We start from the raw sequence: 25,849 nt of genomic DNA, 5'->3' as shown, positions 1-25,849 counted from the left end.
TATTCGATGAACTCACCCCTTTCAAGATCTAGTTGTAGAGAGTGTAGTGTGGCACTACATACATGTAAAAGGGCAATTTGACGATGAATCTTATCGTAGGTCTAATGAATTACGCTAATTCTACTCCGTAATGAGAAAAACATTACTATAGGTAGCCAATCATAGCGCTAGTTGTGCTTCCCGCCCAAGCTCTCTGGCCCGAAATTAGTTTAGCCTGGTCGCAAGGACTACCTCCGCTCCATTCCGAGCCTCGAGACCGGGGAATATGGAACTTACGATCCTCCTCTTCTCCTGTGGTTCACTACAGTCATTCTCGAAATCGGCTTGACACAAACACACTTGATCACTCTCTTCTGGCCCCACTGCCAAGTCTTCAGCGCAGATCAATCATAGCGCGGGCCGCATTACATACTGGTTGTTGCTTGGTCTTGGGTCAAGCTCATCTTCCGTCTGTAGTCCGGCAAATATAATGCTGAATAATCTAGAAAGCTTCGAATGTTTGAGCATGGATCATCATCAGCGTGGCCTAGGGTTTCCATCAATAGGTATTGTCAACAGATTACAGCCATTTGATCCTCAGTGTCAGTTAAGCTCCACGAGTATAAGTAGTTGACTCTGTTGGAACTATTCCCAGTAGTGGGACGGCTCTAAGGCCGTGAGAACCATCCACGGCTCACTGCCAGGTCTACTCATAATGAGTCTGGCTTAGCCAGTTGTCCGTATCTAGACAGGGAAATGACTAGGTCTTCTTTCAACAGAAGACGAGCAGCAGAACAGAGCTTCGTCTGTGTGTGCTTTTCTAAATTGAAATTCTCACATGGCTTGCTTTGATTGTTTGCGACTCCTCATCTGTCCCATTCACAATGTGTGAGGGTCCTCTTTCATTCCTCTTTCACTTCTATAGTGACTTCACTTTGACCCCTGCCTCAGCTCTGCCCCAGTCCTCTCTAAGGTCTCTTTCGAGCTATCCTCAACAACTGATAATTACCTATCGCTCGGCGAAGCCTCCTATTATTCAATGTTCTATATTTATATAGGTTTGATCATGTCTAAGGATTTGCATCATGAGGACGTGGTGCTCTAGAGCATAAAATTCTCATATGGGCAGTATTTCATTGACTGAGTAAGATGCGTTGATAGTTCATATTTGAAGTGAATCTTCCCACTCCATCAGCTGCTCACAATATTCATAGAGTGCACGCTGATCAAGATGGAGCGCCCGGTCTCCCATTGCCATTATTTCAGGCAAAATAACTTGACTAACCACTGGGACATCCTGATACTGGTTGAGCAAAATAATGATAGCCGAAAATGGTGGCGGGGCAATCCCCATTTCTTCCAGGATATTGTATCGCATCAGCCACGTGGTAACAAAGATGCCATACGGTGGAAGATCATCTCGGCGCTTCATCTGATGCCATTGAAGATATTGCTCCATGGCAACTTCAGGTGGAATGGCTTCAGCAGTGCCTGGGGACACGGATGACGCAGAATTCATATTGGAAGTAGGCGGTATAACAAGGTGGCCTTTTTGGGAGGACCCCAGGACCACAAGAACTTTTCTGTTAGCTTGGGTCAGGTCTTGGAATAAGAGATAGCTGCTGTAGGAGTAGTGTCATAAGTCTTACTTGAGAAGATGTACTAAGGTAGGACAGAGTGCGAGCTCTGGAGCGTAGGATCTGAAAGTCAAAGACGTGATAGTTGAATGGAAAGAGGAGGTTTCTTGAACGACCGCACTATCGCTGCGCCTTCCAACTTTATCAACTTGGAGCTGCCGCTGCTGCCTTCTACACCGTTGCAATCAGTTATTCCATCAGACGGAGAGATTCCCTAAATACTAAATAAATCGGATTCATGGTATCCATGTGCATCGTGAGAGCTGCAGAAATCCGATTGGTGATAAATATCTCTCTGGAATTAGTGAGCAACAAGAGAGGAGCTCGGTATATATGAGAGTAGGAAAAAAAGGACCACCAGGTCGTTGAATAGGTAGCTGTTTTATTGAAAGAAGAACAAAGAAGAACAAAGAATATTATGGCTAGCAAAATATAACTGATTGCTAAGCGTAACTAAAGTCAAAATACAGCACAAACCTCGCATGGAAGCTCATAGCTTGGGTGTTCCATACCAAAGATAATAGAGGTAGACTGACTACAGCAGTAGTTCGTTTGGAATTAACTGGGTGAGAATGAATGTGAATAAGGGGATAAATTATCTCGAACTATGTATTTAGTGAACTTACAATGAGTGAAAACTAACCGGCTGTGCAGATCTAGGTAGATGATAGCATGTACAGATTCTCCAACCATAGGAGGCAAATAAAGGAGCCGATTTGGCCACTGGGCTTTCTCGAATATAACTTACCTAGTGCGGCTTCCTTTTAAACCCTAGATTCCAATTCGTAGTGTTTAAGTCTCCGTCATTGGTCCTTGTATCTCACTACCACCCTTCTCTCATTTTATCTGAGCTCGTCTCATTTTTGTCTCATTTCTGTTTTGAAGTACGCTTAAGCAAGTATAACTTATTTTTTCTATCGATCGATTCTCACTTTATTAAATAAATCAGTGTGCTATAAGTCAAAGAGCGCGTAGATTGAAACCGCAATGGTGAGTTGTTCGTCGATTGACTAACCCATTTTGCTAAGAGTATCTCACTTCCAATATCACCAAGTCCCAACAACGGTAACTTTATACCCGTCAATATCGTGCGGTCGTGTGAGACTAGATAATCTTTTCCCACTCGAGCAGCTACTCCCAGTGATTGTAAAGAGCGTGTTGATTAACGTTCAATTGCCCGATCCTTCTTCTCTATGATTTCCAGCAAGATAAACTGAATAACAACCAGAAGGTCCATGTATTAGTTCAACAGAACAACAAGGGCTGAGAACGGGGGCGAGGCCACACCTATTTCCGCGACGATATTGTGGCGTACCAGCCAAGCCGTTATAAATCTGCCATATGGGAGAGAGGAATTGCGCCGTTGCATCTAGGTCCACTTTAGCTACTAGTCCATGGCAAAGCTCACTATATTGGTTCCAGCAATAGGAGAAACACCAGGTGGTGCTTTTTGCACATTGAGGACAGGTGGCACGAAATAATGTGTTTGCTAAAAGGAGGATCAGGTTAGGAAGGTTACTATCTCTTAGTTTTCATCAAAAGTTGAACTTTGAGATAGCTCCTTGATAAATGAAATGAAATCTTACCGCGAGAAGATCTGAAGAGAAATATGCGCTCTCGGATGTAGGGTGTGAGAGTCAGAGATATAGGAATGTGGGATAGTTGAGGAGAAAAAAGAGAGTTTGAAAGAGAGCTTTAGGGCCTAGATACATATATCATCGCTGCTTCTTTTTCAAACTTCTTAACTTGGAGCTGCAACCACTGCTTTCTACCCTGTTGTATAAATAGTACGTAAATTTTTGAGGAACTCCATGTTATATAGTCACCATATATATGGCCAGAACTGCAGAAGTACGATTGATGATGAATATCACTCTATAATTGAAGAGAAATGAGAGAGGGGTTCAGTATTGAAGACAGGACCCCCGGGTCATTTGCGTGGAAATCACCCTAGCGCCGTCGTATACTTAAATAGTCAGCTTTCTCATAGAATAAGCTGTCATGACTGAATCACTATACAAGAATCACCAGTGGGTGTCCCGTGGAAAGTAATTTGTTTGATTGACAACATACCCTCATGCCGTCATGAAATCAGGTCTAAATTGACTAAAATTAGTAGGTCTCAGTATCCAGTTTCGACGAAGCTGTTATGGATGCACAGAGGGACGCCGTTGATATAAGGTTTCTTGCCAATATCGCAATCCCCAGTTACTTTGCAGTCAACCAAAGGACTATATGGGCTCTATATGGATTCGACCTGGCATCAGTTCAGCGGCGAACTCAGTTGATATGTCTGAGGTCTCGCTCACTTTTAAAACAAAGTAAGTCATGTTATTCGAGCTCCAAGTATAAGCCTCCATGAAAATGAGGCTGACCAACCTAAATATAGCCTCAAGAGGTATGCTGGTGTCAGCCGTGGTAGTGATATCTCTAGTTATAGTAAAGTGAGTCGTAGTCTCAATCGTTCCAGTTTATTGGGGACCAGGGCAGTAAAGCCTTTTCCAATTCATTCAAGCGAGATAGCCAGTCCGATGTAGATTGGGTCGGTGATTGCTGCCCTTGCTATTGAGGATACCTGCCGTTAAAATACTCAATATGTCACTGCCTGTGGGTACTTAGAGCAGGCAGTCTGTGGGTCGCGGAAGAAACTCCATCGTCGTCGAAGACTGCGTCCCATAGCTTGTTGACCCAGTGTTTTTCCCCGCTCGGGAAGCTGAGGCGGATAGTACCCAGCCAGTCCACAGTACTTGATTAGCCCGGGGTTGCTGAGCGCCGTCCGTAGAGGAAGTCTCCGATACAGAGACGGAGCTCGGGCGGGGTCGATAGAGTCACGTTTGTCGTAGAGGATGTAGACGTGAAATTCGAGAAAAGTGCAACTGCGGTTGACATTGAACAGGGGCCAGGATTTGACAGTTGGCAACAGAGATGATTTCGTGGATTGGGGGTGGAATTTGTCTTTCTGGAAAGATGGCTAGCCGCAGCAGTTTCAGCCAGGTCAGCGATGAGGAAGACTGCTTATTCCTTTCACTTTGCCTAAAATTGACATTGATAGTCACAAGGCGCGCCCGTCGAGACCCTATGTAGCCTAGTCGACCCTTGGGCCTTGCTCTTAGCGAAATACTTCCCTACGGAGGATATTGGGTAGCAAAACAGTCGCAATACAATCGATCGTGATACATGATTACCCCTAGTCAGGAGGTGGTATACCACTGCCACAGTCGATCACCATTAGCCCGCGGCCCAGTTTCCCTTTTCTGATAGCTCCACCATTTCTCGTTGTACGGAGTAGCTTGTCGCCATACTTGTCACTGGATAGCTCTAGTATTTAGATTCAGAGCATTTATGCAACTGGGACTGCCAGATCTACCAAGGTTCTAAGTAAAAAGAATTGAGCTGATTAAAAAGAGTAATGGCCATGGGAGGTATCTTTCGCATCCGTTTAGAAGAGCCCCGAGGGTTCTGCTGCAGGGTTCGTACTCCGTACTCGATCACGGAGTTCACCGCCCAGCTTCTATCGCCGATCGCTCTCGGCCACTTCGCGATCATTGGTCACTAAAAGCAAAATAATTCAAATCCCGAATTAAGATCAGCGCGCGGGAAGATATTCCCCCACCTTATTCGATTGCGAGTCCTTTCGTAAATAGTTCGATTGTGGGCTGTCTGGCCTAGAACATGCTGACACAAGTCTAGGGGAAATAAGGAGACAAGAATAACAGCCCATCATCGCCTGATACATTTTGAAACAAATATACCCATAGATTGCTTGAGGTAGAAAAAATCAATATTTGATACTAAACTCTATATAATCAATATTTAGATAACGTGGAAAAGGCGAGCACAGACTGTGTTGGGGGGTTTCAAGCTCAATACTCCTGATGTTGTATTACACATTGCCTTAGTGTTAGGGCGGGTCGGGTATAGCATCTTTGCTGTCGTTAAAGCCTGGCCCTCGGCTAACTTCACTGGCAAGTCCTTGTCTGTCGTACCGCCTGTCCGCCACACAGCAAAATAGATACCGTTGTCCTGTGTGATTAAGGCGAGAGCCAACCTGTCATCGTGCCATTGAGGAAACCCAAGCGGCCAAATTGGATGTGTGGACTTCAAGTGCAACCGTATCCTCTTATATACGTTCATGCCTTCCACCACAAGTCTGAGCTGATCCGGACTGAGTTTATCCAACCGGCCACTGAGGTAGACACGCCTCAGCAGACTATTGACAACAGTAAATGTATTGAGCTCGTCGCTCCATCCAGGCTGGGGATAAGCCCAGGTTGCGCTTTGCTCTAGGACAACAGCTGTTGGCAGTGCCGCAGCAATGGCCGCATAAAGCGCTGGATCTTGCTGATCACTTGTTGATTGTAACGAATGGACCGATAGCATGGAGTGGTCCATCTGCTGTGCACCACTCGAGCAGCTCTTAATAACAAGAGTGGGGTATGCACCCAGACGAGGTACGCCCGCTGATGTTCGAGATGTGCAGCCCCAGCAGAAAATGATCCGTCGATACCTGTGTATTGTGTGACCTCAATGTTGTAGTCGAACTTGAAGTAGCCAACGTCATAATTTATGACGAGGTTGTGGATGACTGTACACAAGTTCGGACCTTCAGGTGACGATGGTCGAGCTGGAATGTGTCTTTTCCGACAATGCGCCGGCCACACCATTGGAACAAGGCTTCCTTGGGGAGTCGACTGGCCACTATACTCCGCACGCCGCCAACTTCCGGCTCCAACCACAAGCCAGGGATAAGCCCCTTGCTCCTGATCTTGTCCAGAAGGACATTGAAACCGGACGGGAAACGCTTTTGTGACGGCTCCCACAGACCCACATCGTCCCACCAAGTACTATCATCTGCGTACCATCCAGCATCAGTAACGAAGTATTCGGCTCCCGTCTTGGCCACGGGTTCGAGAAGCGCAGCTACATTTTCCTCATTTGAGTCACCCATGAGACAGTTCATGTAGTCGTTGAAAATGATGGGGGGCCTCTCATTGTCATCATGTGGCCTCATAATCTGCCGTCGATTTTAAGTGAGCGCAGCAAATGCTGACTCTAGACCCCCGCTACACTGGCTTGTGAGCACTAGTGTCCGTATGGGAGTTTGCATATTCCATCAGTGTCGATACCTTTTTCGGGCAATATCTGCTCGCGCCACTGTGCTTCTCGAACCAGCTATTGGTAGCAGTAAACAACCTGTAGTCATGGTACCACTGCTGCCACTTTGTCGTCAAGCCACCAACTGTAATTGAGGAGAGCTGGGTCACGGTGATGTCGGTATCCTTGGACTCATTTGTGATCGTAGCCAATGATCTGAGAACTGGAATCGCTCGTAGACCAATAGGCAAGTAGCCACTAGTATTTTAGTAATTGCGTTTCAGCTCCGAATCTCCAGTGTTTCTACTCGGTCATCGTCCTGTATCTCGTAGCTTTCGTATTTCAGTCGCGCGGAAAGACAGCTGCCCACTGGTGACTTTGCGGCTTGATCGAATGTGTTACCCTTGCATACCTGCTTGATGCTGACGAGGGGTAGTTCAGATGAGTCGAAGAGGGGACGCCGACTTTGAAGCCTGCGCCCTTGCAGGAAGAATGTCTTGCACACAAATTGCCCCTGCCTCATTGACAACTAGGTCGATGTTGAAGGGTGTGGTTTCCCAACAGATTGTAGGGGAGGTGTCGGACATGCTCCCTTTTGAGCTCGAATTGTCTCATCAACAACGTGATAGTCTAAAGGATGAGGTCAGATCTAGACACCGCGATAGTAGACGACAAACAGCAGATTTGATACCGCTTTCAGGTCGCACATTGTCATGCAAACACTCACTCATTGTTTTTACTTTATTCGAGGTCAAGCAAGGTAAAGGAAGAAGCCCTAGATTGTCCCCCAGGCTCGTGTGCTTTCCGGGAAGCCCGAATTAGCTTTCGCTGATTGGTTACCGGGTGATCAATGGATGCTCCTGTCCGGCTATGGAGACAAATCATGGATCGCTGCCAAAAAAAACAGGAAATAAAGCCAATGCAGCTACACTACTGGACCCACCTGGGGAGTTCCCTATAGATGCAAACATGGGGTAAGGCTATTCAAGGAAGGTGCAGACCAATAGCCGCCTACCAATATAAGGATCACGGGAGCCCTTGACGATCATCGTCTTTGGCAGTTTCGCATGTTATCTCGCCTTTTCATACCCTCTCATTGAATCAAACTTGCCACGTCAAGAATACAGCCATCGGAGAGAGCGATCCTATTAAGCACGACGATTCTGCAAAAATGTCCAACAATATCATCGGTCGTCAAGGGGATTGGGAAGCCACGCTGGAAGATGCCCAGGCCGCCAATGCTCATCAGCATTCGCTCGGCATCTTGGCTGCACTCAAGGCATACCCTCTGGCGGTTGCCTGGTCCCTGGTGATCTCGATGTCCATTATCATGGAGGGCTATGACACAGCCTTGATTGGCTCACTGTATGCCTATCCAGGCTATGCTCGCCGGTTTGGGGCGTTAGACTCTTTGACGGACACATACCAGATTCCTGCTAAGTGGCAGAGCGCCATGGGTAGCGGGCCGCAGGCTGGGGCTATTATTGGTGCCCTCCTTAATGGCTATCTTGTTCAACGCCTTGGCTATCGACCGGCCTTTGCTTCAGGCGTTGGGTTGATGGCGGCGTTGGTCTTCGTGTCCTTTTTCGGTATGACTGTCGAGTTACAAGCCGTTGGGCAAGTTCTTTGCGGGTAATATTCCATTTTTCTTCTGGATTCGATGATCCCTGGTTAAGCTAGAGTTCCTAGCGTCCCATGGGGTATTTTCGCCACCATTGGCCCTGCCTACGCCTCGGAGGTATGCCCTTTGCCATTGTGGGCCTACCTTACGGCGTATACGAACATGTGTTTTGCGACTGGTCAACTCATTGGCGCAGGAGTTTTGCAGAGCTTCATCAATCGCCGCGATGACTGGGCATGGCGCATTCCGTTCGCCATTCAATGGATATGGATTCCTTTTCTCTTCATTGCATGCATATGTATGCCCGAGTCTCCTTGGTATTTAGTCCGCCAGGGAAGGTTTGTAGACGCAGAGAAAACTGTAAAATCTCTCATGATTGAAAGTGAGAGGGTGCAAGCACGACCACTAGTAGCATTGATGGTGCATACCAATGGCCTTGAGCAAGATATTACAGCGGGCACATCCTATTTGGACTGTTACAAGGGCACTGACCTCCGACGAACCGAGATTGCATGCATTTCATTCGTCGGTCAGATCACTTGCGGCGCCCCATTTGCTTACTCTGCTACCTACTTCTTCCAACAGGCTGGCCTTGGTTCCAATGACTCGTACAAACTAAACCTAGGTGGCACTGGTATTGCCTTGTGTGGTACAATTGCTTCTTGGGTTTTAATGAAACAATTGAATCGGCGCACCCTTTACATAACCGGAATGAGCCTGGTGAGCTTGTGGCTTTTGATCATTGGCTGTCTCTCCATCGACAAAAAACACCCAAACATCAAATGGGTTCAGTCGTGCCTTTGCATCATTTGGTTGCTCACGTTCTCTCTTACCATTGGGCCAGTCGGCTGGACTATCCAAGCGGAAGTTTCATCTACCCGGTTGAGGTCCAAGACCATTGTGCTAGCCCGAAGTTCTTATTACCTAGCACAAATTGCCGCAAATGTCATACAACCGTACATGATGAACCCTCTTGCCTGGAACTGGAAAGGTCTGTTTTGAATGAAGTTTAATTTTTGATTTTCTTTTTTTACTCACAACCGAACAGGCAAGATGGGATTTTTTTGGTTTACCTTGTCTTCTCTCACAGCAATTTGGGCGTTCTTCCGTCTCCCTGAGACCAAAGGGCGAAACTATCACGAGCTTGATGTGATGTTTCATGCCAAACTTAAAACCAGAAACTTCAAGAAGTACACTATCAATGTCTACGGCAATTACGGTGATCGAATACGGGAAGTGTGAAAACGTTATTCTAATACACAACGGGTTCGGCGGGTTTTTTTCGTGGCGCATCATGGCTTGTAGCAGTGGACCCATACTTGATCTTCCAATGACAGTTTAGTTTGAAACATTGGGCTCTTGCTTGATGCTTGTTAAGTACCATATGATATTACAAGGGAGTTGCAGCTCCGCCCATATACTACCTAAATCGGCTAGTCTCCGTGTATCGGCGCGCACGGACCGCTCGGCACTATCACGGGACTAGCTCGGGACTATCCAATCCCCCACAAACTTTGGCAGAAACCCCTGATGCAAACCCCCGCGTTCAGACCGTTATGCATACCCCAAGATCGGCATACCCCTTTCAATCTCCACACTTATATTTCCTCTTCATTCCGCTCTTTGATCTCACAAATCTCTTTTTTTGTCATGTTTATCGCATTCAAAGCTGCCCCGAGCAGCGAAGAGGGCTTGCGTAACCCAAAGCATAAAAGACGAAGTGAACGACTCAGCCGGCGTGGGTCCACGCCGCGAGCCTGCACGTCATGTCGTCGTCGCAAAATCAAATGTGATGGGGAGAAACCCTGTGAAGCCTGTCGGTGGTACAAAAAGCCCGAGCTGTGTGGCTATACGGAGTCTCGGTCAGCGCAAAGGTAAAACAGAAACTTCAATACATAAAAATCGAAGTCGTGGCGTGTTTGAAGACAACGGCTGATTAGACTAGCCAGCCGGAGAAAATGACCGTCCCCTCACCAGACTATAAGGCTACACTTGAAAGGCTATTTCCAGACACAGCTCCCGAACAGATCGCCCAGTTTTCAAGAGATAAGTTGTTGGAGTTGGTGAACACAAGCGGATCCCAATATTCCCATCAGGACCCTTCAATTGCCGCTGCTTCCCTAGACACCCGCGAGTCTACATTATCGGGGGAAATGCCTGGTCTGGAATCACTGCACACGATGCCCGAAGAGCAACTTGATGAGGCTCAGTCTGCTAGTGCCTCGGACTCGATTGGTCATATCTCGGACGACGTGAACGCATTATCTTTATCAGCTCGGCACCCAACCTCTTACCTTGGTGTCTCATCTATCCAGGCCGCCCTCAAGGTCATTGCTTGGCTACATCCATCAGTTAACTCATACCTATCACATTCCTTGTCTAAAGAGCAAGGTTCTCAACCAATCAACTCCTTGCCCATGTCGCAAGGTACGCCTCAGACCAACGCCCCACCCACGGAACCAGAAATGCTAGACTCTTACTTTGCCAACTTCCAACCATTTGCGCCACTCATAGACGAAGAAAGTTTTCGCACGACTTACTTGATTGGCCGACGTAAGGATGATCGATGGCTTGCACTACTCAACATGGTTCTCGCACTGGGAAATATGACAGCAGCAGGCACAGATAACAATACCCACCGTGCGTATTTCGAGCGCTCAATGCAACACTTAAACCTACGTTCGCTGGGGGATCCCAGCCTCGAAGTCGTTCAGGCCCTAGGGCTCATGGGTGGCTGGTACTGTCACTATATTAGTCAACCGAATCTTGCATACTCCCTTATGGGTGCCTCGCTGCGGATGGCGGTTACTTTAGGCTTCCAGCGGGAACCTTCCGACATCCAATCGATGCTTGACCCCAAGAAGTCCGGAATCCAGGAATTCAAACGGCGCGTCTGGTGGTCACTTTGTTGTTTAGAGACCTGGGGCCACGAAACGCTCGGCCGGCCAAGTATGGATTACTTTGGACCGAGCATCACAGTTAATTTGCCTAGCCGGCTTGATAAGGTGAACATATCCTGACTATTTTCTCCTGGGTGAATCATCCAGGGTCTCTTGCTAAAACAACTCTTCGCAGGAATCTTATTTCGATGTCCTCCCTCTGACGGAAAATATTTCATTTGTGAAAATTGCCTTGAAGATGCAAGAATCGTTAGCTGCGCTACCAACCCTATCCCTCGCGGATATGTTCGATTTGGACTCGCAGCTTGTTCGGTGGTGGCATGACCTACCGCCGGTCCTAAAGGATTATGAACCCTGCCCAGAATCACTACACGCAGTTCGTACTGTGATGCGTTGGCGATACTACAACCATCGCATGTTACTTTATCGCCCAACTCTACTTAACTATGCAATGCGACGAATTCCTTTCATGGCCATTCGGGTTGAGGAACGCAATGCTATTCAAAAATGCCAGGAAATCGCAGAGATTACCATTCGGGACATCTCATCGACAACCAAACTAAACCAAATGATTGGCTGGAATGCTGTCTGGATGATATTCCAGGCAACTATGGTTCCGTTGATTTGTTTGTCCGCTGGCGTCGCAGAAGACGATTCAGCCGCATGTAAAACGCAGGTTGAAACAGCTATGTTGACCCTGGGCCGCATGAAGCCTTACGGGCATACAGCAGAACGCTCCCTTGAGGTCATTTCCGGCATTCTCGATGCTAACCTTCACGGCCCCAGCACACAGCCGCTTGATGCAAGTGGAGATGGTCTCGACGCCCAACTTTTCCATCCGCCGAATGCTTTCAACACAGGCCAACAGATTGCCCGCGATCGGGTTTCAGATTGGACTGCCACTTCTTTTGAAACCCTTTCGTCGCAGTACATGTGGGAATATTTGAGCTGGGATCACAGCAACCTCTGGCCTGAGGTTTTCGACCCCAATGCTGCTGAAAATGAAAATGTGGTAATGTCTTTCCTTGACTCGTCTGCGGCAAATACGTGACATGTTTGTTCCGTTACCTTCACTGTATATATGTATATTTTGCAAATAACGAATAAAAGTACGATTGTCGTGGATTCGATTGGGCTAATTGGAGCCTGCTCGCTGTTCACATCAAATTGCATGGTTGGAATGCATGACCTCGACTCTGCAAGCAGGTCATCCTAACTATTAAACTTTCGAAATAGATATTCCTTTCAAATGAAAGGGCCATCTCTCACACATTCAGTTCTGCAGATGATTATAGCCAATCAGACCTGCTCCTAAGATTTCGGTAGATCTCAGTTTTGAGCCGATGATCGTCCGAGTGCTGATTCAACTCAGATTCTGAGGCAAATTATTATGACTTTGCTATTCAGTACCTGCACTGCCTGCGTTTGTAACTGAAGCTTTGCAGCGGGTAATGTTAAGAGAAAGCTGTCAATCCTGTAGCATTGATAGAGGAGAGCGCTTCCAGCGTGTGGTATACTGCACATCTCCCAAGAACCTACTAGTCGTGTGGGTACTACTTGGACAGATCTTACGGGTAGGGGAGAAATGAGCCATCCAGGATGTTGTGCTGGGTCAATGTTTCATATTATATATCCGCTACAGGACGCCACTATTTAGAACCCCTGAAATCTGCACACATGGTGTAGGATTGGAATTTCTTTTCTCTTTCTCCCTCTCAATTCCTTACCTCCGTTTGATATTAATCTTTTTTTTTTGCCCAGTCTAGGCCCCCTTTAGCATACTGGTCTCTGCCGCCATGCACTGCACTGGAGCTGCCAGTCTCGGTTATCTTTCATCACAGGCATCAAAAACACCCACTGATTTAGGAATTCCTCGATCTGCATCGGCAATACATCGGGCGGAAAGTTCAGCTGCGCCAGACTGTGCCGAAGGTTGTATTCCCTCTTCCTTGCCTTCGTGTAAGAAGCGCGTATCGAAGGACCGGCGGAAAACTGCTGCATATTGAAGGAAATCGTACATCCTAGCTAAATCTCAAGCATAATCGACAATAACGACGCTATTCCACGCATCATTGGGACTGCTGCGGTTGAAGATGTCACTACGACTGCATTGCCAGAAAATCCGATCAACCGATCAACCCAGACGAGATGAGTGGTGGCAGGCTTGATTCAGGAACAAAACATTTTTAAATACCCTGCTCCAAGCAAATGTGCTGGCACTCGACCGATTATCGTGCAATTCTCGACAGATTAAGGACCACCCGATCACAAACACCACACGTACCGAGCAGGATACACTGATTCTCGGTTCCTCCACATGCAACAGTGACGATGGTGGCTTCAACTGGTGGATGAATGGCGGTTGACAATCGGATCGAGTCATTGGTTACGGGGCAAATGTATGCATGACTACACAATGCCGAGTGATGTATCCAGTGTCCGACAGAGGGTCTGAAGTGTGGATCTAGGGACTGGTGGCTTACGCCAAAGTGAGTATGTGATTTTTATCTACATGGCACATATATGTAGCACGGCTACTGGCTAGAGAAAAATGCGGAAGAAACGCTGATCATTGAATCTAAGAAAATCAGGGTATATATACCCTGGCATCCAGCAAACAAGAAAGCGAACAAGTGCTTAGTCTGCTAGCAACCAATAGGAAATCGGATCATCCAACAAAACAAATTCTCTAACAAAATATAACGTACATTAACTCGCGATGGAACTGGAATGACTGGGCTGATTGGCCTATGCACCCTTGACTTCGACAACCTTGTTCTCAACCTCAGAGACCAAGACCTCTTGTTTCTCAGTACTCTTCTTGCGGGGATTGGGCGCTTCGAAGATCTCCGAGAGTTCTTCCAGGGTCCGTCCGTTGGTTTCAACAGCGAAGAAGTAGATGAACACTCCCTGAACAATGTTCCAGCCGGCTAGGATGATGTATGTATGCCAGCCGATGGCATTGATGGCGTTTCCGAATCCGAACTGGTTCACCAGCAAGGCAATATTGGTGAAGACGGAGTACATGGCCATTCCCTTGGCGCGGGTCTCGTATGAAAGACATTCGACCGCGTACATGGCTTGCAATGGGGTCCAGCCAAAGCTGAAGCAGAAGCCGATCAGGAAGATGAACACAATAGAAGCAGTGGCCGCTGCTGATGCTTCTGTCTCGGCGTATACACCGGTTGTGGCTGAAAAGCTAGCAAAGCAGAGCTACACGTCCAGAGGTTAGCGTAGAACACAACGAATCACACCGGCAATATACATACACTGCAAGCAATGGAGGCGCCAATCATCATAGGTCTGCGTCGGAATTTCGGGCCCAAATAACTTCCGAGGTAAGCTCCACCAGCGGAAAGAATCGTGTTACCGAGATTGACGTTGAGAACTCTTGTTGTGTCGGTAATACCAGCTGTGGCCAGAAGGCCGCCAATGTAGTAGCTCGTGACACCAGCCTGCGCCCACTGACTCATGAATGATGCGATACCCACACAAAGGAGACGCCATCTGGCGCCCTTCGTGTTAACGAGTTCTCTAAAGTCCCATGCCTTCTTATCCGAACCCTCAAGGTTAATGGCCTGCTCGTAGTCCCGGACCTGTAGGTGTACATAAGCGTTATCCCGGGATCCCTCACCGTGATACTTGCTGATGACATCCCAGGCTTCCTCGCGGCGCCCATGACTATAAAGCCAGCGAGGAGACTCAGGGATGAACCAAACAGCTAGCACCACGATGCTGGACGAAATTAGCTGGCACCAGATGGGAATGCGCCAGGCGAGAGAGCTCTCGAATCGCAGACATCCGCGACAAGCACCCGCAGCGGCAATAGCGCCAACAAAGTACTGGCAATTGTAAAGGCCGGTCAAGATGTCGCGGTATGCAGGATGACTCATCTCGACGACGTATGCGGGTGCGGCGGAGGATGCCATAGAGTAGCCCCAGCCTAAGATATGTTAACAGAGCCATCCAGAGTGAGAGAATTGTGTAGTAACATACCAAGGAAGAAACGGCTGGCAAGCAATTGATCCATGTGGTTGGCGGTTCCGCCAAGAATAGTGCCCAGAATGACACAGCAGGATCCAACGAACATTCCACACCGGCGACCCCAGGTATCCAGGAAAATACCAACAAACGGCAGCGCACAAACACCTCCAATAGTGTACATTCCCTGAATCAAAGAGGCCTTAGATCCGACTATACCGGAGCCAAAGGTTTCACGAAACTGCGGAATAGGGAGAAGAGCACCCATAAGCGAGCCATCGAATCCTGAATCTGTTAGTGATAATTTTCACATCGGCCATCATTGTCTTTCTCGTACCGTTTAGGGCTGAGCAAAGATACGCCACAGTCAAGAATGAGTAAAGCTTGATCATCTGAGCGCTCCATGGGCGCGGAGGGTTGGTCCGACGCGCCATATCCAAAGCCACTGAACCTTGAAGAACCTCTACCTTGACGCCCTCCTTGTGCTCATGATGCATCGCATCACTGGCACCTTCTTTCTCGGCCAGTTGGCCTGAATTCGTAATGTCTGCCATGCTGAAAAAAGGTTTACTCTCCACGAGGTAACCCACAGAAAGAGTGACTGGATATGTGGGGAAAAAGGGGGTCGCTGTTTGCTTTATATTCTTCCAGTCATGGGGCCATTTTTTTTTATCTCCCTCGGCATGTACCGTCTGTTTGTCAGTGTCTCGGATGTCCTTGGCGAAAGCAGTCCCGGATATCCGTTCCACGAGGTTGATCCAATTATCGGAAGGGTTTTTTCTTCTTTGTGGGGATTGGGGTTGCTCCAGACGGGCCGATCAAGGCCAATCACTTCCCGAAAAACCGGGGTAATTTGACCTCCACGGGGAATAACTCGGCTTCCTCCGCCTGCTCCTGGACTAAAAAGGCAATCTTCCGCCGTTGTTTCCCCGATCGGCCCCCCTTTACGGCAACCCCCGGGGAAACGAAGAGTCAGCGAATATTGATTCGTAACCAAGTCCAGGATCCCCTCATATGATCTGCATCTTTTCCTCCTACAATAGTAAATGGAGCGAGCGGGAGATGAACGCATTACTTCTAGAATAGTGCATAGAGGGCGGGAGATGGACGTTTGACTTCTAGAATAGTAAACGAAGGGCGGGGGACAAACCTCCGCAAAGGGCCATGTTACATCCAGTATAGCCCTGTTCATTTCGAGGGGGAAATAGAGAAGAAGATAGACCGGAAAGGAGAACAGAGGTCCTATTGGGGGAGGCGAGGGATCATGAAAAAAGGTGGAATGACGTTGAAAAGTCGAATACAAATGAGTCATCTATCATGGCAAGTACCAAGGTGTAAGGGGGTGGGCTGTTTAATTATTCATGGCCAGCCATACCAATGAGTATACAAAGGGGCTACAGACGTTTGAGATACAACAATCTTCTGTGGATAAGGGTTTCACGCGAAATCGAATGCCCATCTCTCTCACAAGAGATATCACAGCCCTTTCCGCTGATCCGCGAGAATTACGGTAGAATTAATTGTAATCATTTCAAAGGAGATTCGATTGTATGACAGCCCTGATTCCGTATAAATTCAAACAGACTATTGACCCAGATAACGGTACCCCAATGGCGAGCTGCCCTCACTGAGTCCTGTGACCTCTATCACCTGCTCATCGCCCGGAACAACATCTATAGCGCTGTCGCTGATTCGCACATTCTCTCGCTCCTCAAAGACAAGACATTTTACCGGTTTCTGTGAGCTGATTATCAAGAGCTGCTGTCCAGCCGAAGCTCCTGGCTGCTGCTTCACTTGTAGTCCGCGATCAGCAAATTCAAGGTATTTGAGTGGCTGTGGCCAGTCAATATCCCTGGCCACAATCTGACCATCGATCCATAGTCGCGCAGCCAAAACATGCGGCTCGGGCTCGGTGACATGATCAATCACACCACTTGTGATTTCAGAAGTACCATTGGGTATAATAGCGACGTCCTTGAAGACAGCGGGAGTGCGAAGGTCCTTGCCGGTGTCCACCGATATGAAGCGTAGCTCGACAGTTCCATGTAGTACTTCTTGTCTGCTGCTAGCGACCCACATCTCATACCGGCTCTTCTGGGGTGGTACTGCGTGCACGACACTCCAGTCGTGGTGCTCACGTCGTACACCAACCACCACAGGCTGCATAACTCGCTTGACAGTGTAGTAAGCAGGTTTTGGCCGCAAGAAATAGTCCGCGATTGCCCATGAGATAGTGGGCCAGCAGTCATTTATCTGCCATAGCAGCGCTCCACCACACTTTCGCTCATCGCCCCATTGGCGGCGCCATCCGCCATATCCGAACATCATAGTCTCTGCTTGAACAACTTGTGTGAGGTAGGCGTATGTCTGAGTAGGGTGTAAGTATTTGCTTCTTCCAACTTTCGGTGACTGTGATAAACATCATACCTCTAAATCAGTGGACAGGCGTAGATTTTCCACTAGGTACGTCGCCAGTCGCCTTTCGTGGCCATCAGCCTTGTTATGGAAGTCCATGACTTGTGATTGTGGGTGCCTGTCCTTCTTTTGTTCCAGGAAGTAATCGATTGTCGAGATTTGCGGGAATGCTTCCATTCCAAACTCGCTGTTAAAGCGGCCTCCCAAGGCGTCGAAAATCTGATATTTTTCCTGAGATCCATGCCACACTAGAGAACTGTCAGCCAGAGCATCGGAGAAGAGAACCCAATGGGATTCCCTTTGTAGATCAAATCGACTAACCATTCCACTGATGTATATCCCCCACAGTAGGATCGCTCGAGACTTTTCCATCACCCCATGGACTTCCCGGATGATAGAAAGTACTCGGCGAGTACTCGGATACCAGCTCTGGTAGTAGCTTTTCATAGATATAACGTGCGGGGAAGTCAGACTTCAACCAGCTTTCTGGGTCCTTATCTTCATAGTTGTAGGTGAGTCCTGTCTGCTCCTGGACTTGATAATCTTCATTGTTACCAACGTAGATCACGATAGAAGGATGATGTCTCAGTCGCTCCACGTTATAGACTGTCTCTTGCCGTACAGACTCTAGTAGCTCAGGCCATACTGGGTAGTTGCCGCAACCGAACATAAAGTCTTGCCAGACCAGCACGCCAAGCTCATCGCAAGCGTCATAGAAAGCGTCATCTTCGTAGATACCGCCACCCCATACTCTGTTTTAAATGTTTGTTAGATCGTCCTCATTATTCCACTAGCACTTGGGCATACCTGGACATAATCTGGCCACCTGCCACCATTAACTCGATCCATTTCCGGTATCGCTCCGCAGTGATGCTAGGAAGTAGGTTATCGGCAGGGATCCAGCAAGAGCCTCCACAGAAAATGTCCAGTCCGTTGATTCGGAAGAAGAACGACTTTCCATGCTTATCTGGCTGCTGAATGACCTCGGCAGACCGAATGCCGAATTTCTTCGACACCTGGTGTAGCTCGTTCCCATCATTTAGGAGTGAGACTGACACTTCATACAATGTCTGGGGGCCGTAGCCATGTGGCCACCATAATTCGGGATCGGTGACCTCAAAGCTGGCTTGGGCCTTTTTATCGGCGGGTACTGGGACATCGACTTGAGCAATTTCTTGTCCACGTAGAGTCAACTTGAAGCGAGCGACCGAGCCTTCCGAGTTGGACTGATCAATTTTAGCAACTGCTGTAACAGTCGCCGTTTTATGGTCTGAAGAGAGCTGTGTCTGTGGCCACAGGTCTTCTACTCGTGCAGAGTAGACTTCCAATCGCGCCTCGCGCCAGATACCAGCTGTCATGATAACTGGACCCCAATCCCAGCCCCAATGGTATTGGGCCTTGCGCACTCCTAGGCGAGCCATGTCTCCGTTGAATCCGTGCCATTTGTGATCCGGGTCTTTTTTCCGTAGCTCAATTGCTTTTAGTTGCGCGCAATCGAATTCGATCTCTAATACATTTGTGCTCTTTGCTGACCCCAGGGCGTTGGTGATATCCACGCGGTAGCCTAGGAACATATTGCTAGACTCAAGGATTGTCTCCCCGTTGAGCTTGACGGAAGCAAAAGTATCCAAGCCGTCGAACACCAATGCTGCAGTTGCACCAGCGGGGATTTCCGGTCGTTGGAAGACATGTCGATACACCCACACCTTCTCGTTGACCCAGCGCGCTTTGAGTTCGTTAAAGCCTATGTAAGGATCCTCGAGCCTAATCGAAAATAGAGGTCAGTCTGTGTCACATCCTAACATTATCAAGTGGTTGGGTTTCGAACTTCTTATTTGCAATGAGATCCTGCTGAACCGTGGAAGGCACTGCTGCGACAGGCATCCATGCATCCGGGGTCTCGTCATCTCGATCTTTGAACGTCCATTCCGTGGACAAAATTTGCTTGGAAAACTTCATTTTTGTGGTTCAAATGGAAGACAAGTTTGTTCCGATGATTTCCACCACGTTCAAATGGAAAAGATTTCAAGGGGCGAACGGGGACAATTTATATCAGTTGTGAACACCTCAAAGCAGCTGGGTCAGTCGCTGCCCAAATTAACCCACTGAGGTCAAAGATGAGAGCATGCAGAGCACGTCGTAATCTTCCACCTCTCAACATGATATCTTTAGAGGTCGCAAGGCTGCCACTAATGCCTGTTACCCCACCTGCAATGTAGATCATCCGAAAATGTCACGCTGTGACCACGTTCATTCCGTGTAATTACCCATTTGAGCCCAAGATAGGCGGATGTCCGATCAAGACAGGTAGTCCGCAAGGATTCCCCATCTTATGTGCTGTATAGGGCCCGATTCACATCGACCAAAGTGTAGATCTTGTCCAAAAGTCTACACGTTATCTTTATCCTTATGCGGGGATGATTTGAGATCGGAGATGGACAATCCGAAGATTGCTGGGGCCATTGGACACGCTTCAATTTGAGCTTTTCTTGCCTGGTGTTCAAAAGTTTTTCAACGACGGAGCTTTGTTCACACAGTTTCCATGGTCAGCTGCCACCCAATAGATCCACACCTGGGTAATTTCTTATCCGACATTTTATCGCCAACCACTTTCCTGGAACATGAAGTTCACACTCAAATTGTGGCAAGCATGGTCTTTTGGCATCCTGTGCTGAAATAATCACAAGCCTCTATCTATGCCGGAGAGCTCCTTTTGAACTTTTCGATGCATCGAAGAGGAGCGCGGGCCACATTATGATTACCCCAATCGCAAACATCATTACCCTATGTAACTCCATGGCATTCTGGCCTATCAATACCAAGTCGCTGTTAAAGTTGGATATAGGCTCTCCGTACCAGTTCTACCGTCTGAGTGGCTTCACCGCTACCATCCCGGTGCTGAGTGCCGCCACAGCCCTTTTATTGAGAAACGCAGCGAACTACGCGATCGTACCTCAATTTGTAACCTGATATCCTCAAAAAGCTTTTCTACTAATATGCGTACCCGCAATCATCCTTGAGTAAGATAAAGCAAAAGTCCGCATATTGGGACATACTTAGGAGTCGTTCTAAGGAAATAGTATGTAAACTGAGGATTAGCCCCCAAGCTCACTCTGGTTGAGCAATATTGAGATATTGTATTAAATATTGAAAGATCATTCAATAAGGATACATCAGAAATCCACCAAAAGGGACTAGATTGAAGCGACCTGGGTAACTATATCTCAAGTGTTTTAGATAAGCTATATAGGGGCAATGGATCAGCCTCAATTTGATCTAAGCTGTACCAAGGCTGGGAGATTGCACACTCTCCGTAAGGTAAAATATAATTACGCTGAAAATTGAGTCTGTTAAGTTATTATATGATCAATTGTATGCAATGTAATAGAAATATTGGAGGAGGTATATGGAGTCGGATTCGTGATATATATATCTCACAAGTGCTATTCAAACCAGAGACTATGTCATAGGCAGGACATGGAAGCTCATAGGGCGTACAACAATATGACAGGCGACGCTGGCTTCCTTCACGTCATATAGCGATAAAGGTCGATGCAAACAATTCCACGTCCGAAGAGTATGCCCAGAAGGAGTCGAGCATGGGACATCATATTACACGAACAAATCCAGCTGACGAATGTAAATTCGCTATCTGCAATTTGCTCGACTCTTTCAACTTACATAAGGGCCGCACGGCAGCCATACCTACATGCATGGTCTTTGAATCACTCTCCGAGCCCATATGGGTCTTAAAGAGTGTTCCAAAGGGAGCATTCCTTCTCCAGATGTTGTCAAAGCCATCACTCAGATGGTCATCATAGGCCGCCATTATCTATACACTGAAGCTCACATCCTTCATCCAGGCCGCTTGATTGCCTAAAGCACACATAACTCTCAGATGCTGGAAAGTCTGACAGGGTAGCAGATACAAGGGCTAATGGTGTCATTCTGGCCCCTACAGATCACTCTCTACTCGATAAAGTCATTCAGGATGAGACAGAAAGTCCAACGCCTCAAGAAGCTTGCAAGGGTCGTCCAGTATACCTTCCACGAAATAATATCAGCTTTGAGACAGACAACCTAAGAAGGCCAGTAACCACAGATCTATCTTACAGCAAAAAGAAGCAATTGGCCTCTATCGTATTCTTACTGGGCGCTTCACCAGCGAATATGCTCACGGGATTCCAATTATGATGATACTTCACTCACGGATATGATTGCGCCTTAATATTTGCCTTGCTGGTAGATTAATAGAGTAATTCAAGTTAATCAAGTCTCCTGGTCTCATTTTGAGGATTTGAAGAAAAGCTTACGGTCATTCAAGAGGGCTTCTCACAGAATCTTTCGACTTTTGCCTCGATAATACTGCAATAGCGGCTAGAATATCGAGCAAATGTAGAGAAAATGCTCCCTCATTTGTGGCTTCTAGCTTAATTTTGCTCATTAGAAAGTTTACAAGAGATGATATCTACGTTCGGTATTACGATGGTCGTTTGTTGACAACTGTACTGGACTCGACTTCACTACGTATACGGAGTAAGACCGATGTCCTTGGTAGTTGATGGGCTAACAGTATTGTAAGACAAGAAGGATGTCTTGGTCTCAGCTCTTGTCACTTGAAACAAAGCAATCCCCAGTATGTCTCAAACAGAGTTTTGCTGGGTCCAGCAGGCAGCGGCCGAGTTCCAGAGTACGATTACAGCTGGACTTAGTTTGTTAGGATTCTCCTCTTAGGCGATTAGAGTCAGTTGGGTTTATCTCAATATTACGGAGTATATAGAAAATAAATGTGCATTTCGACAACCGTAGAACGTGAATTTAACATTCTTATTCTCAGCCACTCTTTCGGCCGAGAGGGGAGGCTAATGCATGCACGCCACCAATGCTCCGTATTGATAGCTGTTTCAAACACATAGAAAGAGTTAAATACAAAACGAAATAGAAGCTACATACAAGGAAATGAATCATAATAAACAGCAGGGTCGGTATTCGTTGCAAAAAGAAAAAAGCAACGTGCTGTACATTCCTTCTTCCAGCCAAATGTTGTATTAGGGTAAGGGCAAGCTCCCAAAAAACGCCGAACAAAGGTGCTGAGGGCGGAACGCCGGACATGAACTTGGTCTTGCAAGTCGCAGAATGTTACGTCCAGATGACCGAAAAAGTCGCCCAGCGTGGTCTAGTAGGGCTCTTCCGCGTTTGGCAGGGCGAGAGATGTTACATCTGGGGACTCTTGGCCCATGGGCCCTGATGACTTGCCTATTTGAGCCCGCTGTGGGCGGAAGTCCGATTGCAACAAGTAGTTCCGAAATACCCCCGAGGCTCCGAGGCTTGGCAAAGCGTAGATCTTCCCCAAGCTTTTACGTGATCAACTACTCCGTGAATAAGAATTTTGAAGAACACAATTTGGCCTGACACCTTATCTTTTCCCGTATCACCTGGTAAGTACTCCCATAATCATCCTCAAAGCCATGTTTGGCGTACGTTATTATTAACTTCCACGTTCATCAGTGAGATCATATTGTTGAGCTTAAGTTGAGTTGTAGTTTGAAGCCGAAACTAGTGTACTAACTGAAACTAAGTCCCGCTTGATGCAGAAAGATCCGCACGGAGCGATCAGGGAGAGAAACGGGGTTACATCTTCCCGCCGTTCGACTTCGAGACAACTTCTGAGTCCTGAATGACTATGAAGCGAGACCGAAACAAGATGATCTTTTCCGATTATCACACGGGAAGAGGGCTGGGTATTCGCTCATGCTGTTCATGTTGCTCCAAGTCACGAACTATCAAACCACACATATAAAAGGAAGCCGCAGACCTCAGGATTTTTGAAGCATCACACTCTAGCATCTCAATCAATCAACAAGAAACCTGTTCTTCATCCGAATTCAAGATGCAGCTCCTCTCTTTCTTCACCTCTTTGGCCCTCGTGTCTGCCGTGGTCTCTACCCCGACACCAGGCTTCAAAGGAATCGTGGCCCGCGCAGATAAACGAGGCAATGAGACCATTGCTGGTCTCGGGGCCCGAAAGCAGGCGGTCTTGGATGCTGGTGGTAACACTCGTGATATGGCTATTGCCATGCTGGAGACGTGAGCCCATTCTTTTCTCCGTGCCTGGTCACCCAGCTTACAACTATTAGTACCACCATGACTACCGATTACACCTATGGTATGTTGAAAGGTTGACCTGAGAGAATGGTAATGGTGCTAACGTCTACACTTCAGGTGACGGCAAGGATGGTGATGGCACAAACTTCGGCGTTTTCAAGCAGAATTGGTTCATCCTGAGACACTCTGCATCTGAATTCTTGGGCCAGACCCTTGCCGATGTTGACAACGGTGCTATTCTCAAGTAAGCTCTGGTCTGCATTGAAAATCTAGATGTATATTGGCTAATACTCGAGTGCTAGCTCGGATCTTTCAAAGGACATCCAGGCTCGTCATGACGGCGAGGACCACTACGGGTATGAGACTTGGTTCAGTGGTCACCGCAATGGAGAGACGGGTATCAATAACCCGGGCACAGCGGACATCCAGGGTGAGTTTTACCTGATTCCCTACTTCAAGAATTGGTCGGCTAACGTTGCCGGCAGGATACATCGATGCCATTGCATGGATTCAGCAGCAGATTGAGAGTGATGAGAAATACCAGACCGATGATACTCGTTTCTGGGTTGATGTCGTGGCCATCTAGATACAATGGTGAAGAATATGTGGCGGACCGGATACACATCCTTGAATAGGCCTTGGCGCTTTATACTATGCGATGCTATTTGCGGACAGGACGCAAATCCTGTGGGATCAAATTCTTTTCGCTCATTCGTTTCGGCGATGTTCTGTTTTTACTATTGTGATCTAGGTCTTAGTTGTGAGATTTCGCACAAATACACTCGTTTACCACAAAATTTGTCATTAATCGGAGTAACAAGTCTGATTATACATTGTTCTATGCAACCTGTATGTGCTATCACCAGGATAGAGTGAAACGCGGTCCTTCGATCTTATCCTATCGCACACTTACTCTAGGGTCTGCTTATATCCATACTCTTATGTCAATACAACTCTCATCACCATACTTCTGCTATCTATATTTCACCGGAAGTGCTTTCCAGGGGGTATCTAAGAATATAGATGGACTACCCCTTTGAAGTACTCGCACTTCGGCGCGGTAGTCGTCAGGTTGTCAGGTTGTTAGGTTGTTAGGTGGGTTTTTTATATACTAGTAGCTCCCAGTAGGCTGGTTACTACTGGTAGGAGGTCGGAGCTACTAGTCGCGACTAATATAGGTTTAATAAAATAAATTATAGCCCCAAAAACTGTTAAGTTGTTAGGTTAAGTCTACTAGAAAGAGTGAAGTATTTACTAGTAGACTAGGAGCTACTAGTAAAAAGTGCCTAACAATAACTTTTATATATTTTATCACTCACCTAATAGTCTTAATATATTAATATATATTATATAGGGGGTTTTCTAATAGCTACTAGATATAACTAGTAGTAACTAAAAATTTTAGGGTAAATTTAATATATAATTAGTATTTAATTTTTAGTAATTACTAGTAATATCTCGATAGAAGTTATTATCTTGTAGGTTCTATATAATATAGGAATAATATATAGGAGGTTAATATAGATAATTTATTATTACTAATAATTACTAGTTAGGACACTATATTTAAAATATAGTATAACTTAAATATTACTAAGAGCTTCTAGAAAGTTCCTACTAATAAATTAAGGGAAGGGGTTATATTTATTAGTAGTAATTACTAGTAGTAACTAGTGGTTAGGATTAGAATTAAGCGTAAATTATACTAGTAAATAGCTTATCTCTATACCTAAAGGTAAAATAGTGGAAAAGGTAAGATATTAGAATAAGAATACTATATTAAACTAGATATTACTAGTAATAACTAGATATAATTAGTGTAATAGCTTCTAAACTCTTAGTTTATTAGTTTATACCTAGATTACTAGTAGTAACTAATTATTAGTAGTGATAATTAGGCTTAAACTATACTAGTAATTATAAAGTATATTAGAAAGTTAAAGGATAACTATAAACTCTAGCCTAAAGATAACCTTAAGAAAAGAAACCACTATTAGTAGGAAATTAAATACTAGTAAAAACTAGTAATCGCCGGAAGAGTAGGGTAGGAATAATTATTCTATAGAATAATTCCTATAATATATTAGTATTACTAGTTATAACTAGTAGTAGTTATT

General features: G+C 46.6%; 8 protein-coding genes across 8 annotated transcripts; 4 read left to right on the top strand and 4 right to left on the bottom strand.

Annotated features, from left to right (window-relative positions):
• Positions 1-1,141: 1,141 nt before the first annotated feature.
• N7500_008451 (uncharacterized protein) lies at positions 1,142-1,498 on the bottom strand (the record flags this gene model as incomplete). The annotated part of the gene is made up of 1 exon (XM_056679595.1): positions 1,142-1,498. The coding sequence occupies one exon, from the start codon at positions 1,496-1,498 to the stop codon at positions 1,142-1,144; it is 357 nt and encodes a 118-aa protein (XP_056529967.1).
• Positions 1,499-5,429: 3,931 nt separating this feature from the next.
• On the bottom strand, positions 5,430-6,627 carry N7500_008450 (putative Melibiase subfamily; the record flags this gene model as incomplete). The annotated part of the gene is made up of 3 exons (XM_056679594.1): positions 5,430-6,011; positions 6,059-6,157; positions 6,220-6,627. 3 exons carry the CDS (start codon positions 6,625-6,627, stop codon positions 5,430-5,432), a joined length of 1,089 nt encoding a protein of 362 aa, XP_056529966.1.
• A 1,044-nt stretch (positions 6,628-7,671) lies between these two features.
• Positions 7,672-9,573, top strand: N7500_008449 (Major facilitator superfamily domain general substrate transporter; the record flags this gene model as incomplete). The annotated part of the gene is made up of 4 exons (XM_056679593.1): positions 7,672-7,684; positions 7,772-8,342; positions 8,400-9,322; positions 9,380-9,573. The coding sequence occupies 4 exons, from the start codon at positions 7,672-7,674 to the stop codon at positions 9,571-9,573; spliced, it is 1,701 nt and encodes a 566-aa protein (XP_056529965.1).
• Positions 9,574-9,981: 408 nt separating this feature from the next.
• On the top strand, positions 9,982-10,267 carry N7500_008448 (uncharacterized protein; the record flags this gene model as incomplete). The annotated part of the gene is made up of 2 exons (XM_056679592.1): positions 9,982-10,027; positions 10,053-10,267. 2 exons carry the CDS (start codon positions 9,982-9,984, stop codon positions 10,265-10,267), a joined length of 261 nt encoding a protein of 86 aa, XP_056529964.1.
• A 22-nt stretch (positions 10,268-10,289) lies between these two features.
• Positions 10,290-12,282, top strand: N7500_008447 (fungal specific transcription factor domain-containing protein; the record flags this gene model as incomplete). The annotated part of the gene is made up of 2 exons (XM_056679591.1): positions 10,290-11,336; positions 11,407-12,282. 2 exons carry the CDS (start codon positions 10,290-10,292, stop codon positions 12,280-12,282), a joined length of 1,923 nt encoding a protein of 640 aa, XP_056529963.1.
• A 1,697-nt stretch (positions 12,283-13,979) lies between these two features.
• N7500_008446 (Major facilitator superfamily domain general substrate transporter) lies at positions 13,980-15,766 on the bottom strand (the record flags this gene model as incomplete). The annotated part of the gene is made up of 4 exons (XM_056679590.1): positions 13,980-14,444; positions 14,501-15,174; positions 15,228-15,497; positions 15,550-15,766. 4 exons carry the CDS (start codon positions 15,764-15,766, stop codon positions 13,980-13,982), a joined length of 1,626 nt encoding a protein of 541 aa, XP_056529962.1.
• Positions 15,767-16,796: 1,030 nt separating this feature from the next.
• N7500_008445 (glycoside hydrolase family 2 protein) lies at positions 16,797-19,586 on the bottom strand (the record flags this gene model as incomplete). Its single annotated transcript, XM_056679589.1, has 5 exons — positions 16,797-17,579; positions 17,640-17,875; positions 17,949-18,379; positions 18,435-19,391; positions 19,456-19,586. 5 exons carry the CDS (start codon positions 19,584-19,586, stop codon positions 16,797-16,799), a joined length of 2,538 nt encoding a protein of 845 aa, XP_056529961.1.
• A 3,931-nt stretch (positions 19,587-23,517) lies between these two features.
• Positions 23,518-24,318, top strand: N7500_008444 (uncharacterized protein; the record flags this gene model as incomplete). The annotated part of the gene is made up of 5 exons (XM_056679588.1): positions 23,518-23,714; positions 23,765-23,793; positions 23,850-23,976; positions 24,035-24,162; positions 24,218-24,318. 5 exons carry the CDS (start codon positions 23,518-23,520, stop codon positions 24,316-24,318), a joined length of 582 nt encoding a protein of 193 aa, XP_056529960.1.
• Positions 24,319-25,849: the final 1,531 nt, after the last annotated feature.

Source organism: Penicillium coprophilum (assembly GCF_028826855.1).
Source record: "Penicillium coprophilum strain IBT 35676 chromosome Unknown utg000005l_segment0_segment0, whole genome shotgun sequence".
Lineage (NCBI taxonomy): Eukaryota > Fungi > Ascomycota > Eurotiomycetes > Eurotiales > Aspergillaceae > Penicillium > Penicillium coprophilum.
The sequence above is the reverse complement of the archived record's forward strand: the minus strand, read 5'-3'. Positions and strand labels throughout refer to the sequence as shown.